Source organism: Spermophilus citellus, assembly GCF_964194105.1.
Source record: "Spermophilus citellus genome assembly, chromosome: 6".
Classification (NCBI taxonomy): Eukaryota; Metazoa; Chordata; class Mammalia; order Rodentia; family Sciuridae; genus Spermophilus; species Spermophilus citellus.
This window is the reverse complement of record NC_138187.1, coordinates 22,539,334-22,555,612: the sequence shown is the minus strand read 5'-3', so window position 1 is coordinate 22,555,612 and position 16,279 is coordinate 22,539,334. Positions and strand designations below refer to the sequence as shown.

General features: G+C 50.8%; 2 protein-coding genes across 3 annotated transcripts; both read right to left on the bottom strand.

Moving 5' to 3' along the window:
• Positions 1 to 2: 2 nt before the first annotated feature.
• Positions 3 to 6,462, bottom strand: SLC5A2 (solute carrier family 5 member 2; the record flags this gene model as incomplete). Its single annotated transcript, XM_081297775.1, has 14 exons — positions 3 to 230; positions 317 to 446; positions 1,213 to 1,428; positions 1,501 to 1,669; positions 1,807 to 1,957; positions 2,104 to 2,211; positions 2,445 to 2,580; positions 2,903 to 3,132; positions 3,273 to 3,353; positions 4,109 to 4,214; positions 4,525 to 4,689; positions 5,545 to 5,649; positions 5,730 to 5,801; positions 6,337 to 6,462. The coding sequence occupies 14 exons, from the start codon at positions 6,460 to 6,462 to the stop codon at positions 4 to 6; spliced, it is 2,022 nt and encodes a 673-aa protein (XP_081153901.1). The 3' UTR covers position 3.
• Positions 6,463 to 10,420: 3,958 nt separating this feature from the next.
• Positions 10,421 to 16,267, bottom strand: TGFB1I1 (transforming growth factor beta 1 induced transcript 1). 2 transcript variants are annotated; one of them, XM_081297822.1, is made up of 11 exons: positions 15,998 to 16,267; positions 14,630 to 14,745; positions 14,464 to 14,516; positions 14,213 to 14,355; positions 13,961 to 14,048; positions 13,739 to 13,844; positions 13,434 to 13,628; positions 12,045 to 12,218; positions 11,671 to 11,752; positions 11,271 to 11,419; positions 10,421 to 11,095 (listed from the first exon to the last, which is right to left on the bottom strand). In XM_081297822.1, exons 1-11 carry the CDS (start codon positions 16,008 to 16,010, stop codon positions 10,829 to 10,831), a joined length of 1,386 nt encoding a protein of 461 aa, XP_081153948.1. In that variant the 5' UTR covers positions 16,011 to 16,267; the 3' UTR covers positions 10,421 to 10,828. The 2 variants fall into 2 exon arrangements, with proteins under 2 accessions (XP_081153948.1, XP_081153947.1); XM_081297821.1 differs by lacking the exon at positions 14,630 to 14,745 and having other exon boundaries at positions 15,998 to 16,265.
• Between the last annotated feature and the right edge of the window lie 12 nt (positions 16,268 to 16,279).

Genomic DNA, 16,279 nt, shown 5'->3' with positions numbered 1-16,279 from the left:
ATGTTATGCATAAAAACCCCAGAAGAATGTGGCCACAGTCATCATAAGAAGGGCATTGAGGTTGACTACACGAGCCCAACTTGGGTCCTCACTGATATCCTCCAGCTGCCTGGCTGCTGCAGCCACCTCCTCCTGGGTAGGGGGTGGAGGACCACCTGCACGACCCCTACTCATTCCACAGAACCAGAGCAGGCACTGGCGGAATAAACCTGGTGCCACGGACTGAGGTTCTAAGAGAAATTGAGGTACTACAGTTAGTTTGAAGGAAATTCGCCCCCCAAGTTCCCAGGGCCCACCTCCCTAGGCAATGCCTTACCCTCCATCTCCACTGCATGCTCTGGACACCCATTCTGTACAGGGGGAGAGGTTGGACCTTCTAGCTCATCAGCATCCAGGTCCTCTCGTTCCTCCTTGCTGTGCCGGAGACTGAAAACCAGGCGATGGAGCTGGGAAGGGGTGGGAACAGAGACCAAGTAGGAGTTTCATTCTCCCACTTCTGTCCCTAAGGACCTCTTGCCTACAGTGGCATACCAGCCTTGTCACTGCCCTCCCTCACATACCCTTGTCCAGTCTACATATCTAACCCAGGCTTAGCTTACTCAAACCCTAAGCTGCTCAGCTAGGTACTTAAAACCATTGACCTTGCTCACCCCCTGCTTCTACACGCCAAGTCTCCTGTACCCACCCAGAACTGTAGTACTATAGACTGGTCTTATAGTTCTGTTCACAGTGTTCCTTTCCTATGGGCATTTGCTCACAGTTTTCCTGCTGCTGAGGAAACTTTCCCGTCCTTGCAGGCCCAGCCCTTTTGTCTTGCCTGCCTCAATCAGCCCTGCTCTGGAGTACCTGCCTTGGTTCAGCATAAGACCAAACTCTTACAAGATGATACTCTGTCCCTCTCAGCTACTAGTTGTATTCTGCATTTGAGTTCCAAAGGCCATACCCAGAATTGGCTTTGGGAAACTAATTGCCAACCCTCCAAAATGTTCGGCTCACCCTCCCCCCATTACTTCAAATAAATATCATTTAAATAAAAATGTTCTTGCTCTATAAATGCAACTTCAAACTGGTCTCCCAGCCAGCTCCTACTAATCCTTAGCATAGAAATTCACTGGGTATTTCTTGAATCAGACTGACAGATGGGGATGAAGATGGTTCTGGCTCAGACAGTGCAAGTCTGGTCACCCAGCTTGTCCAGAGGCCAACACTTACATGCTTTTGAGGAATAGGCTCAGTGCACAGGGAGACTATGAGAGTGAGGAGGCCAGAGCAGACGAAGAGCATGATGGCAAAGTACAGGTAGTGCACCCGGCAAATGAGTGCTGGGCATGCTGAGGGTCTCACACAGCTGCCAGACCCAAAGGAGAACTCAGGAATAAGGCGTGCCAGGCCCATCAGCAGGCCTCCAATCAGTCCCCAGAAGGCACCCTGTGGAAGAAACATCATTAGCCTGCTCAGGATGCCCAAGCCCTGCCCCACATTCACAAGTACGCTGCTTACCTTCTCATTAACACGGGGCACAAAGAGGGCAAGCACAAAGACTGCAGATACAGGTGGTGCCAAGTAGCTGGAGACTGACTGGATATAATCGAAGAGCTGCCCGCCCTGTGCTGCCTGCACTACTGGTAGCCAGGCCACTGACACTGCCACAATGAACACTACCCAGATCCTGCAGTTGGGAGCCATCAAAAGATTTTTACCCAGTTCCCTCCTGTCTCCCATAACCTTGCAGGTGCTTTATGCCCCCACCCCAGGCTCATTTGTGGGGCAGGAGTTGGGGGAGGGTAGAGGGAACCTAGGCCGCACCGTCCAACTATCAGCAACTCCCCTTCGCCTGCTCGAGGCCGCAAGCGTGTATAGATGTCCATGGTGAAAAGTGTGCTACTGCTGTTAAAGATTGACGCCAGCGAGGACATGAGTGCGGCCAGCATGACAGCCAACATAAGTCCACGAAGACCTGTGCATCAACAGGAGCTGTGAGGATGGGGCTTCCAGGGTGTCGCAAGGTGGGTGCAGGCTTGGCAAAGAGTGACCCTTTACATTGACAGTCTCCTGGCCTCCCTGCACATGTGGGCAGGGAGCATCCCAGGCACCTGTCCTCACCATTGGGCATGAGTTTCACAACAAGCCGTGGGTAGGCGATGTTGGAGCAGCCCACCTCAGTCCCACATATGCGTTTACACACCTCCGGTACCACACAGGCTACTTCATCTGCAAAAAGAAGTCACAACAGGCTAGGACAGAGAATCTGCCTCCCTAGTAGATACTGGGAATACCAGCAGAGGAGAGAGATGGGGGTCCCTGGTGGAAGGTGGGGCTGGGATACTGGATTCCCAAAATTTAAAAAAGTAGCAAGAAATAGGACATAGGCACTTGAATCCTTGCATAAGAAGGGAGCTGGATGGGGCACAGACTGTTGGGCAGGACAGGAATGCAGATATTACCTGGGTAAAGAATGCGACTGATCATGCCTGGCATGACCATGAGAAACATGGGCAAAAGCTTCAGGTAGCCGCATAAGATGCAGCCCGCCTTGATGTGGGTCAGGTTCTTTCCAGCCAAACAGCGCTGCACTATGACCTATGAGAGGTGCATTCAACTACCATGTACTGTCCCCACACCCCACCCCTCAGGCCTTGCCACCCCCTCCCAGCTCTAATTTGCGCCCTGCTTCTGGTTCTGAGATGCCCCTTGTAGGTTTCCATCTTCAGATCCTGCCACCTGGTTCTGTCTTAGCTCCACCAGGGCATGGCTCTCACCCCATCAAACTATGCCTTCTACATAATTCCAGGGGCAGAGGTGAGGTATGAGGGCATGGGGTCAGGCACCACCCATCTCAGCTCTGCTCAGGCATTTAGGATTCTACCCCAAATCCACTTCGGTCCATGCCCTGACCTCACACCTGGTCACTGCACCAGTACCAGCCTGAGACGATGGTAAGCCCCACGAGCAGTGCAGGCCAAGGCAAGTCCCCTGTCACAGGGTCCCGGAGCAGGTGGTAAGAGTCGGGCCGTGGCTGATAGCAGGAGCTGGAGATGTTGCCCACAGCCGGATCCTTGGACACCGTCAACGAAGTCATTGCTCCCAGGTATTTGTCGAAGAGCCCTGAATAGCCACCCACCTCGTGGAAAGCTGTGCAGACAAGGCCATCAGGGGACTAACACCAATACGAATACCATCCTTAGGACCCACATACTAGTGACTTGCAATATCCTGTCCCTGATTCTGGGTTGAGATCTCCATGCCCCTCCCCCATTGGCTGAGCCCCATACCGTAACCTGAGAGAATGATGGCACCCCCCAGAATGACGAAGGTCTGCACAGTATCCGTGTACATCAGTGCTGCCAGTCCTCCTGCAACAGGCCTGAATTAGTGGAGACTGCCCAGCTCCTGATCCCTAGCATATACGGTGTCTTTTTGAGAATTTGACAAGGAACCCCTCTCTGAAGAATATATCTCAAAATGATGGCCCATTCTCCAGGCTCATGCACTAGAGTACAGAGAAGCAGGGCTTGGACCAAGCAGAGGGTGGCTGAGTTTTAGGGCCCACTGATGCACTTCTTGGAAAAGCACCCACATGCAGTATCCCAGCTATAGATCCCTCTTGGCTGTTTTCTTGTTTAGGTAGTAAAAGGCGGTGGTTCTCTAAGGTCTAATTCTGTTCCATCCCATCCCCAGAGACTGTCTGACAAGCCTGCCTTAGCACCAGACACCACCTACTTTATTCTGTTTCTGACCTTGGTCTCCACCCTGGGATCCTCAAAACTGCACTGAGTTTTGCTAGAGGTATTAGAGAATAGCCAAGCCACTATGTCCATTCAAGAAGAGCAAGAGCTGCAAAATTTTCACTTATCCTCAGTCCCCACTCTTAAGCCCAGCACCAACTAGGCACCCAAACCTCCAGGCCAAATCCAAGGGACAGAAGGGACAGAATATGAGCTTGTTTTCCAAAGAGTTAGCTCCTTCTGACTGGACCATATCACATTCCAAACCTCTTTGTCCCACTTTCCTCTAATGGCTTTCCTAAACCCCAACCACAGTTCCCAGCACATTTTAAAGCCAACTCCCAACCCCATGCCCACTCCACCTAAGGCCTTGATGTAACTACCTGTCACAGTGTAAATCATGGTGATACCCAAGAGGGCAATGACAGAAGCATAGATGTTCCAGCCCAGAGCTTGCTGAATGAATACTGCACCGGAGAACATGTCCACCTTGGGGAAGAAGAGCAAGCATACAGGTCAGGACCCAGGGGCAAGGGCAATGACCAAGTTCACCTCCTGCCCAGGCCACAATTTTATGTGGCCAAACCTTAAAGGTTCCCTCTTTTTTCAAAGCCCCGGCCTTCTCAGGTCCTACCCAATGTGGTCACAGCCCCTGAAACCTATTCCTTTCAGACCCCGCCCCTATCATGATTCTTAAAATGATTTCTCCTAGATCCCGCACCCTCCTGATATCTGTAAAGACCTCCACTAGATGGCCCCGCCCTTCTAGGAGCTAGTACTGCCCGCCGCGCATGCGCACCGAAATCTTGGTGAAGATGTACAGAAATAGTGACAGCACAGACAGGTAGAGGCGGATACGATGGCCACCGAAGCGCTTGCTCAGATACTGCGGCATCGTAATGACACCTGCGGTCAGGTACACAGGAGCGAAGAGCCAGCCGAGCAGCAGCACCACGAACAGCGCCTGTGGGTGCAGCGTGACAGTTAAGGGTGACTCCATGTCTAGCATCCTGTCATGAGTCTCGCCTCGCCCCTAAAGGACCTGAGAGACCTTCTCTTCCAGAACAAGAAGGTCCCAGGAAGGTCTGCACTGGGGCCCAGAGGACAACTGCAAAAGATGACCTTCGACCCTAGGCATTAAGGAAAGGAATCTTGACACCTTAATGGATCCTTAACTAGAGCCCTTTAGTCCCTCTCAGGCTACCTCCACCACCCCCTCCACCCCATGCCCCGTCAGTCCCTCCCAGGAGGATCCTTATGTTCCTCCATGCCTTCTCAAGCATATGAACCCAAGCACAGAACCTGCAGACTGACCTCAGCATCTTTTAGGCATGGCTGTCTCTCCTCTCTTCTTCACCCACTCAAACTTTTTGTCTGTCCAGCCTCAGCTCAGAGGAAGGAAGCCCTGAGTTCAAAGCCTTGATTTCCCCCAATCCTCTAAGGTCAGCCCTAGTACCAGAGCTTTGTCTCTTCATCAACTTCAACAAAGGGCTTTAATTTGAACCAGAGATCCTCACAGAGCCCAGCTTCAGAACATGTGCCTCTCTGCCTCTGAGCTGCTTGGGCCACTTCAGAGAGCAGTGTATCAACACCTAGAGAGGGTAGAGGCTGGTACCTGCTCATATATAGAAAGTCAGGGGCAGGACATACCCCTGCCCTGAAAGCGATCATCTTGTGCATCCTCCTACCTCCAAACCAACTTCAACCCATGACTGGATATCCCACCCCAGTCTCATATGCCCCCCTACCAGGAGCTTCCCCAAGGACCCTTCTAGGGGTTCCTGCTGGGATGGGGTTATTGTGGAAAATGAAAACTCACGTTCCACTCAAATCCAGCCACAGCCAAGCCGCTTGCAGCACCAGTCCCTGCCAGGCCCACAAAGTGGCCACTGCCGATGTTGCTGGCGAAGAGAGAGGCTCCAACCTTGGTGACCAGAGATGGGGATGAGCCAGGCGGCTTCTCTAGAGTCCCTCCTCCCCTTCCCATGGCTGAGTCGCTCTCACCGGCCACCAAATCATGCTTCGTCCTGCCAAGAAGTAGCCACCAATGGTGCCCCTGTTGGTTCTGCACATAGACTGGGAGACAAAAATGGGGGAAACCTGGGTTCAGGGCACATCTTTGGACTTCATTAGCCTCCTCAACACATTCCTCAGCCTTGTTCCAGGCTGAAGATTAACTAGCACTCGTCTCCCCTGTTTGTTCATACTCCCACCCCCAACCTTCTCCCAGGCATCCAGAGTGACCCAGGCCCCAATCCTGGTGTCCAACTACTCAAGCCTGAGTGTGGCTGGATTCTTTAACCTGACTTTTCTGAGGACCTGGGATATGGGCTGATAGTCAGCCATAATGTAGACAAAGGAACAGAGGCCTCAGAGTGCTAAACTTAATGAAAATCCATTGATCCCCCTCATCTAGCACAATCCGAAGATTGAAAGACAAGGAGTTAATGTTGGCTAGGCATCACTGAGACTTTCAAAAGATTTGATTGCCTTCCCAACCCTGCGTTTCTCCCTCAAAGATCCAGGCATCCTTCCCCCACACCTATTCAGGGTATCCAATAAGACCTTTTCCCCCAGGCCCAAGAAACCCAATACCCCTTCAACTTCTCACCCACAAGCCAACACCAATGACCAGCAAGAAATAAGCGGCAATGACCAAGATGTCAGCAGGATTGTCGATTAGGACCCTCTGGTCCCCTAGTCCTTGTTCAGAGCCTGCTTCTATATATTCCTCCATTCTGTCCAGGATCTGCTCCTCAAGGGACCAGTATCTGGATTCCCCTAGGGGAGGGATTAATGGTTACCTCAGGGGCAATGAGCCGACAAGTCTCCTAGGTCTCGTCCCCCCTCTGCAGATTTATTTAGCTGAATCAGGCCATATCAAGGCCGAAGGCTGGTCCTGGGGAGCTGAGCCCTTTCAAGTTCAGAAACACTCCTCTCTGGGCCTTAGCCTCCACCCCCTCCTCAGTGTCCCAGGCTCAAAGTAACCTCATTCACCCCCTAAAAATGTTATCCCCTTCAGCCTAGGAAAATTTGCTAATCCAGGTTCTGTTAATCCAGAGAGATTTTGGGTGGTGGGGGTTACCAAGGATTGAACCCGGGGGTGCTTTACCACTGAGCCACATCCCCAGCCCTAAAATTTTTTTTGAGATAGGGTCTCCCTAAGTTGCTTATGGACTTGCTAAATTGCTGAAGCTGGCCTCAAGCTAGCAATCCTCCTGCCTCAGCCTACAGAGCTGCACCACCATGCCTGGTGAGAGATTATTTTTAACCCAAATCTGTTAGGATCACTCCCCTGCTAAGAAATCCTCCATAGCTCCCCAAGACACTCAGGAGAAGTACAAGCTCCTTGGCTCAATTTTCCAGGTCTGCCAAGCCCTGATTCCTGCCTAGCCCCCTAGCTTCTCCATACCAAAACTAGAATGAAGTCACAATTTCCTTACCACTTTCTTGCCCTATCCAACCCAGACTTTCTTTTATCTTTTTTTTTTCTCTTTTTATTCCTGAACTGGAAATTTTCATGCCCCTCTAACTTTGCTGTGCCTTCTGCTTAGAGCACCTCCCTGCTTCCCAAATGGCCAGCTCTTCTTCAGCACTCAGTATCTAGTCTATGACACCTATATAGAAGTCTATAAAGACTTCTCTGATTTTTCTGATAGAGTTCTGAGCACATTGTGTGACCCTTGTCCAGGTCTGTCTCCCCAACAAACTAGAGACTCCTCAAGAGCAGGGACTGATCCAATTCATCCCTAGACTCCCATTGCTCAGCATAGGACCAGATGTAAGAAAAGATGGTGATTATTTGCACATCTGCCTTTCTAGGACTGATCAGACTTGGAAGTCAGGAAATGGTGGCAGGGGACTCCTATCTGATTATGGCAACTACAATCACCCTTGCTATGGGAAACAGAGAAAAACATTTTAGGGAACATGATGAATTTGCTTAAGAAATGCTTTAATATGGTTTCCTTCAAAATAAATCCCTCAGATGAGAAAAGTCTGAAACCAAAATAGGCAGAGAATGGGGAGCAAATCACACTTACTTGGGGAGCTGAAGAGGGAGGAATGGAGGTGGGAAGATTCACTGGGTGTAAGGAATTTGGCTGTGGATATGTACAAGGCAGCATTCCTCTGGTGAGAAATCTCCTGGAGTGTAACAGGTGCTCTGATTTGGATATTCTCCCTGGAACTAGTAAGATGACTAATATATGCTCAGTGCCTAACTGCTATGGTAATGTCCTTTGGGAGGAGGCTCTGGACTAGAGTCTTATCAGCCTCAACCTTAATCTCAAACACTCAGCTTCTGGAAATAAAGGAACTCTCTTAGACAACACCAATGTGTCACTGCACCTAAACCTGCCCACAGAACAGTAACTTTATACAATGAGCAATATGTACTAATGACGTCAATGACCTAATATAACCTATGGATATATATATATATAAAGCTGGCAGCTCAGAGGAGCAGCACTTTAACTTTACCCCTGCACCTTGCTTGCTCTCTCTCTCTCTCTCTCTCTCTCTCTCTCTCTCTCTCTCTCTCTCTCTGTTTTTCTTTACAACTGGGGCCCCAGCTTGAGCTCCTGTCCTGGCTTCACCACTATCTGTATAGTCTTGCAGAGGTCACCAGCTTTCCAGCTTGTGGCTTATCTAATATTTGATGTACACTCATCTCTTGGTATTTGTGTGGAATTTGTTTCAGGAGGCCCCTGAAGATGCTAAAAACTAGAGACAATCAACTCCCTTGGATTAAATGGCATAATATTTGCATATAACCTACTCACTTCCCCCATATACTTTAAATCACCTCTAGATTGTAACACCTAATGCAATGTAAATGCTGTATACATAGTTGTTGTACCTTATTGTTTAAGGAATAATGACATATTCCTTAAACAAGGGCCTACGAGGCCCTTCATGACATCTATTTTCTCTTTGATCTCATCTCCTGCTACTCTTGGCATAGCTCACTCTAACCCAGACACACTGGCTTTATTTCCTTTCTTCCAATATGCCAAGCTCTTTCCTACCCCCTGGCCTTTGCATTTGCTGTTTCTTCTGCCTTGAGTGCATGTTCTTAGGCTCTTTGCTTGGCTGGCATCTTCTCAATCTTCAAGTCTCAGCCTAGACATTACATTTCACAGAGGTTTTCTCCAACTCCCTGGCTCTTTCCCCATCTCCTCTTAGTTCTCTTTTTTCCCTTCTCACTCTCCCTCCTTTCCTTTCTTCCCTGTACCTTCCTTCCTTGACAAACATTTATTGAGCACTCATTATATACTAGACACCATCCCAGACACTGGAGAAACAATGGTCAGCCAAACAAACAGGTTGCCTGCTCTCAGGAGCTTTCGTTCCAGATTCAAAAACAGACAAAAACAAGTAACAAACACCTAATCACAAATGATAAGTGCTATGAGGAAGCTAGGGAGGTGCCATGAGATGGAAAACTGGGGAAGAGCTGACAGGGAAGGTCCTTTTCCTTCATTACACTTATCACTCGTGTACTTGTTTGTCAGCTGTCTTCCCTACTACATTTTAGTTCCCTGAGGAGAAGGAGCCACATCTGCTGGGTTACCCATTTTCCCTCACCCCCACCCAAGTCTGGCCCAGTAAGGACTCAGTAAAAATTTGGTGGATTAATGAATCAAGACTGGAGATGGCCAATTTGGGCATCCTCAAGAGAGCGAGGTAGTTGACACTAGAGAATGGACAGCATTCCCCAGGGAGGATATGTGGTAGGGAAAAAGCAGAACTGGGAAGAACCAGGAAGACTTGAAAAGATCAGAAGATCTGCCAGAGGACAGCATGTATTCCTAGGGGTCTAGGCACCCTCCCTAAGGAACTGCAGGATCCTAGGTAAAGGTTCTAAGACTCATAAAGGTCTCTGGGATTTGGGGACTTCCGTGGAGTCAGAACTCCTCCAGACCTGAAAACCCCTGATCCCACCCTTTTCTGCTCTGACTTATCTCAGGTATCACTTCCTCCAGGAAGCCATCATTGACTCCTGGTCTAATTTAGAAGCCTCCTTCCATCTCCCATAGCCCCCAGAGCTTCTCTCAGTCACTCTCCTGGCCACACCACGTGTTATCCATCTCTTCCACCAGCCTGGGAAGTTCTGCCTAGGCATGATTTATCTCTGTGTACTCAGCACCACCCAGCATGCCTGATGGAGTTACTGATGAACCAGCAGGGAAAGTAAATGATGAGTCTGAACGTGCTGACTTCCCTGCCATGTCTACATGACACCTACAGGGGGTAGAACATATGGGGGTGGGGGGAGTTAATACTAGTAAGAGGCAAAGAGCACTGATCCAAACGGTGGATATAACTTGGCACTTATGGAAGGAGCACAATCTCTGAGGTTACTTTAAGGGGATAAAATCTGGAAACCAAAGAAAGAACAGCAATTTCCTTATTTCAAGGATAGAGGAAGCTGAGGAAAGGAGGAATGAGGGCAGAAGATTCAATAGGGCCCCAGGCTGCTGTCCTGGTTCTGCCACTATCTGTACAATCCTGCGCAGGTGGCTGGCCTTTTCAGCCTGGGGCTCAACTGATAATTTGAAATACCCAAGATCTGAGGCTGTAGTTCCTGCTCTGGCCACAGGGTTGCGGCCTAGAATTTAACTCCCGACCGAGCCGCACAAGGGACGGGGACTTCGATGGCAAGGTTCTTCGGCGCAGAGACACAGCACCAATGAGACGTGGAATGTGTATTTATGTACGTAGAAAAAAAGTGCACAGAATGGTGAGGGAGCGGGAAGCAGGGATGTCCTGATCTGGCCTCTGATTGGTCGGAATTGCAAGGACGCGTCCTCCAGTCAGGGGGCTGTTTCAAGGGTGGGAATAGAGTGAAGGACTCACTCGGGATCTCTCTTCAGCCTAAGATCCTCTTTGGGCGTGTGGGTTAGGATGGGTGGGGCCTTTTCTGAACTTGGCCACCGGGGGACGTAGTGTACTTTAAGGACGGCTCTCTTCAGCAGGTGGGGCTATAAAGAGCGGGAGTTGGGAACAGCCATAAGTTCAGAAAGCAAGACCTTGGGGTCTGGAGGACTCGCTCTTTTTCTTTGCGGGAGCACGGCCTCACGAACGGGAAGCTCTGCGGATCAACCGAAGAGCTTAAGGAAGCAGGGCTGGCAGTAAGGCTTGCCGGCGCGCTCCTGGAAGGAGCCCTTGGTGAGGGGGCGCAGGCAGAAGGTGCAAGTGAAGTGATCCGGGTGGAAGCGGCGGCCCAGGGCCGAGACGCAGCGGCCAGTCACTGGGAGGCCACACGTGGCGCACAGCGAGCCGCGCCGCGCATGGAAATGGTTTTCGCATAGCGGACGACCCTCGTGCTCGAAAAAGCTGCCTCCGGAGAAGGGCGCGAAGCATTCCTAGGGAAGGAAGGCCGCGAAAGAATGAGTCAGCAGCCAAAGCCCGGACCAGATAACTAGTTAGTACTGGAATAACTCACCCGTGACCCCCTGCTAAGCCTCGCCCCGCCCCGCCCTCCCTAGTCCTGCCTCCCGCTGACCCTTCCCTGCAAAATCGGGTCCCACATCACCGCACCCTGCAGACGAAGCAGTCAGGATGCCAAAGCGCGCTGAGCGCTGAAATGTAGTTATCCAGAATGGGGCCTTGGCAGCCCTGGCAGCGCGGCGCGAACAGCTGCAGGAAGTCCCGGCGGCAGTAGGGGCGGCCCTCTCGCTCGTGGAAACCTAGAAGCAAGAATCGAAAGGACTGGGGAAAAAAAAATGGTGCGGGCAGGACTGAAGACCTGTAAAGATCTGAGACTGCAGCACCAGCAGTGGGGCAATGTGAGTAAGTGGTAGGGACTCAGGGATGGGTCTGGTGCGAGAGCAGAATGAGAGGGGATGGGTCCAGGAGAAAAGTCATGGTCCTCAGAAGTCCGGGAGGGGCTAGATAGCCAGTGAATCTACGGCTGTTAAGGTGGGTGCGCAGCTCTCACCCTCATCTCCGAAGGGCTCCCCGCAGCTCACGCAGCAGAAATGCTCTGGATGCCAATGGGTGCCCAAGGCGGTGACCATCTTCTACGGAGAAGGAAAGGGAATACTCAGCGTGGCCCTCTGTCCCTTTTCCCCTCCTGCTCCCGCCTGGAACCTGGGTGACTGGGCTGAGGAATTAGTCTGAGGTGCATAAGATCTAACACGGAACTCTAGAGTCAAAGAGAGAAAGCCAAGTCCAAGGGGCCACGGAAGTTGTGGAGTGATAGAGTTGCGGTGGAGGTGCAGGTGGGTAGGTGGAACCAATCAGGGTGACGCCCACCTCACAGGTGCTCTAGATGAGACAAATATGCAATCTAAAGGGCCAAGCGGGGCTTACGTGTCGGATAGGTTGGTTGCAGAAGCCACATCGTGGAGAGAAGCGCTCGAAGTAGCACTCGGGGCAGAAGGGGGCTCCATCTTTCTCGAAGAAACTGCTACCTCCCAGGGTGGTGGAGCAGCCACCGCAAACGAAGTGCTCCGGATGCCAGGCGCGGCCCAGGGCTGTCACCACCTGAGATTGGGGGAGAGGTCTGGGACCGAGTGGCCCTAAGACTGCCATATGCCCATTGAGCACTGGACACTTTACAAGGCACTTTTCAAGTCTTATCTCTGAAAGACTAGGATGAAAAAATCTAACATTCAAGGTCCTGCAACCTGTAATTGATGGAGATTCAACTCAGTTCTTCCAACTTTGCCCCAGGATTGACTTATCCACAAGGTATGCCAGGCACAGTGCATACAGCTCACAATACTTTTAGGGGCCCATGGAAAGGTTTTAATTTCTTTCAAAATCAGAACAACAAAAGATGAACTAAAAGAAAATGATTTAAGAGGCTGAGGTTGTGGCTCAGCAGTAGAGTGCTGGCCTAGCATGTGCAGGGCCCTGCGTTCGATCCTCAGCACCACATAAAAATAAATAAACAAAATAAAGGTATTTGTCCATCTACAACAAATATATATATATATATATATATATATATATATATATATATATATATATAAATTTAAAAAGAAATGATTTAATATATAATGTCAATATTTTCATCTTTATACCAACACAGCACAGGCATGATTTTTTTAAATAGCAGAAGGGACCCATAAAGATGAAAATGCCTAGAGCCCAAGAAAGTCAATGCCACCCAACTTTGCTGAGACTGGCAATCCTGGGATAGGAATCAAGCACATTATCTATCAGGAGACTCTAGGTCAACCACTGGGCACAGCTGTTGTTATCGACATCTGCTCAGTCATAAGCCAAGAATCAGAGCTCCCAGACCAGACCAGACTCTAAAGGGGAAAAGAAAGCCTGTGGGTGCCTGAGAGATGCTGGATAAAGCCAGTGAGCCTTTTGTGAGATGGGGATTTGAAAGGAGCTAGCACAGTGCCTGGCAGACAGTAAGACCACAATAGTAACTAGATTGGAATTCTCTACCACTTATTTGCTGTGTGAGTCAGAGATTCAGTTCACCCACAAAACATAAATAGTGGGCTAGGAGTATAGCACAGTGGTAGAGTACATGCTTAGAATGTGCAAGGCCCTGGGTTCAATCCCCAGCACCAAAAAAAAAAAAAAAAAAAAAAATCAGAAAAACAAAAATTATAAATAAATAATATCCCCTTTACAATGTTATTTATTTAAAGGGAACAACAGGAAAAACCCTGAACCTGATTCTCAATAAGGATGGGTCTGTGGATATTATCTCCTTTCTCACAGGAATCCACTTACCTGCCCAGCAATAGGTTTACTGCAGGAGCCACAGAGACCCTTGGCCTGGGTGGGAACACCACGGCGGCTGAGGTCAGACTGGAGCAGCCCCAGCATGGTGTCCAGGCTGCCCTTGTTAGTTGGCTCTGGAGGGGATGGGGAACCTTCATTAGTGGAGCTCACCACTGGTGGCTGGGTTGGCCCAGAGGCTGGAAGCTACAGTAGAGAGGACATAAGAGTTGAGTCAACAAGGCAGTAGATGTGGAAGGGTCTAAAATAGGTCAAGGAGTCAAAGTTCACACTAGCCCACACCTGGCCTGACTCACATGGTTCTGGACACGGAAGTCAGAGAGTGAGGCCATCAGTCTATCCAGCTCCAGAGTGGCTGAGGTGGCTGAAGGCTTTGGGAGAACAGGGGATGGGCTGGGAGGACTGCAAAATCATATTTGGTGTCATCTCAGAGCCTCCCAGAGTAATTTCCCTTTAATAACTCAAACATCCAAGACCCATCACTTCTCTTCCAGCTCTCCCAACAATGCCAAACTCACAGGCTGGGTCTTTTCTTGTCTTCAGATTGTTCCTCCTTCTGTTCCCCTGCAGTCACCTTGCTAGATGGGAACTGAGACATTATTTCATCTGGAGACATAAGAGATAAGTAGTGGGCATGAGGCCATGTTCATGCCACCCTCCCATTCAAAGGTTTGTGTCCCTTTAACTGGACATTTAGAAAGTCTGTGCCCCTTAGTCTCTGCCCTGCCCTGCCCCCATCCCATCAAAGTCTGTTTCAGTAACCCTGGTACCTGTGATGTTGAATTGGGTGGCATTAAGTTCCTGAAGCAAACGGTCTAGTTCACAGAGTCCAGTGCCCAGGACACCACTGGAAGAAGAGAATGGAGGGGCCACGGGGGCCGCAGGCTTTGGCGATCGAGGCTTGCATACCGTGCTGAGAAACAGGGTAGGAGCTTGAGTTTAGGAGTGGGTAATGCAAGCCTCCTCACCTGAGCCTCAAGAGGCTTCCCCTTCTCAGTGCCCTATTTCCTAGGTCCCTCACCTGTATAGATGGTCCTTGTCCCCAGAGGCTCCTGAAGATTCCCCAGACCCTGTCTACAGAGAGAAGAGACACCATGTGTGGAATGACAGGTCTGTGCTTTGCCCCACACGGGCTCAAATTCTCCTAGGCCAGAGTGGCTGCCCCAGACCCCCATATCTTATCTCACCTGCGGCTGGTGGCCATAGGGTGGGGGAGGTGTGAGTGGCTCTGGGGGCCGCTCTTTTGGAGCCCCTGACCTTGGCATGTGTGAGGTGGTGGTCTCCAGGTCAGAGAGCAGGGCATCTGCAGGGAGAGGCCCTCAGGGTGAGAGATTAAGGAGTTAAGGTTAAGGGCAGAGACAGGGCCTTAATTGATTAGAGGATAATAGTTCCAAGTAGGCATTATTTGGAAAGGGCAGAAGGCAATATTAAGAGCAGAGATCAAAACGCATAAACATGGGGCCAGACCAAGGCAGAGACGTGGAAGGGTAGCAAGGAGTATTTATGAGCAGACATCCAGACTAGCTAACCCAGAGTCCAGCACAAACCCAGCCACCTGCTTCATTTACTCTCCACTGTCTTTCCCAATGCAGTCAAAATTGACTCTTTACTCGAGCCAAATCTGGATCCACTTTAAATTGCTCAATTGGCTGTTTGCCTGGCACCCAACTTCCTGATACTTGCTAATTCCTCCTTCTATCTAAACAGGCCCCCGCCCAGCCTGGTCCACTTCCCAGCCCCACTGAGTCCCACCCTAAACTCCTCATTGGTGAATTTGCTGGGACCAGCTTTCTGATTCCTTTCTTCTCCCAGGTACCAATACCAGTTCCCTCTACTGAGGAGCACCCTCTACTGCAGGGTGCCTGAACATCTTGTCTCACATGGAAGACACAGCCTTTCTGCCCCAGTTCAGCAAAGAGAGGACAAGATACCTGGGTCCTTCTTCTTGCCCCCAAACATCCCACACTAGATTTGGGTGCCTTGAACCCTTTCCCTTCCAGAATCTAGAAGCCCCTGCCCCTTCACTCTTCCTCTCTGAACATCTTGGTGGAACTCTTTACTTTTCTGTAGCATCTTGGCACTCCTCAATTATTATTCTCTATCCTGCCCCAAGGACTTGACCTTTACCATACTTAGGAGCCCTTAACTCTTTCCTTCCCGAAATCCTGGCGCAGGCCCGCTGGTCACTTTTATTTCCAAAATTGATGTCACACACCTCTTCGGTTTCCTTTCCCAGTCCCTGGAACCTAAGGCTCCTTTAACCCCTCCCTTTCCAGCGTCTCTTAGTCCAGGCGCTGCACTTCCCTGACCATCCAAAGTCAGAACTGAAGGAGCCGAGCGAAGGAAAAGGGAGGGAGCGGCCAGCCCAGGAAAGGCAGGAAGGGAGAGGCAGGAAGGGGGACGTGGAGTGGAGTCGGAAAGGAGTCTCGAGCGGACAGAGAAAGAAGCAGGAGTGAGAAGACAGGGATGGGGAGATGTGCGGAGTGCAAGGGTGGGGAAGCGTTTTCAAGGCAGTGGTGAGAAGCTGGGGACCCCGGGTTCCGGGCCCCACTCACCCAGATCCTCCATGGCGGGGCGCGGGCTGGCGGCGCGGGGCGAGCAGGGCGGGGGCCGTGTCCGGTGGGGGCGGGGGGCGGGGGGACGTCCGGGAGCTGGAAGCCGGCCGTGACCATGTAAGGAAGCTGGGACCCGTTGGGATGGGGATGGGGGGAGTGACGAGGAACCGGGGAACCCGGGGTGGGGGCGTGGACGAAAAGGGAGCACCGAGGCCCACCCAAACCCAGCCCGCTGGCCTGCCGTGGAGACGGCCACACCCCGGCACTGGCCTAAACTGAACA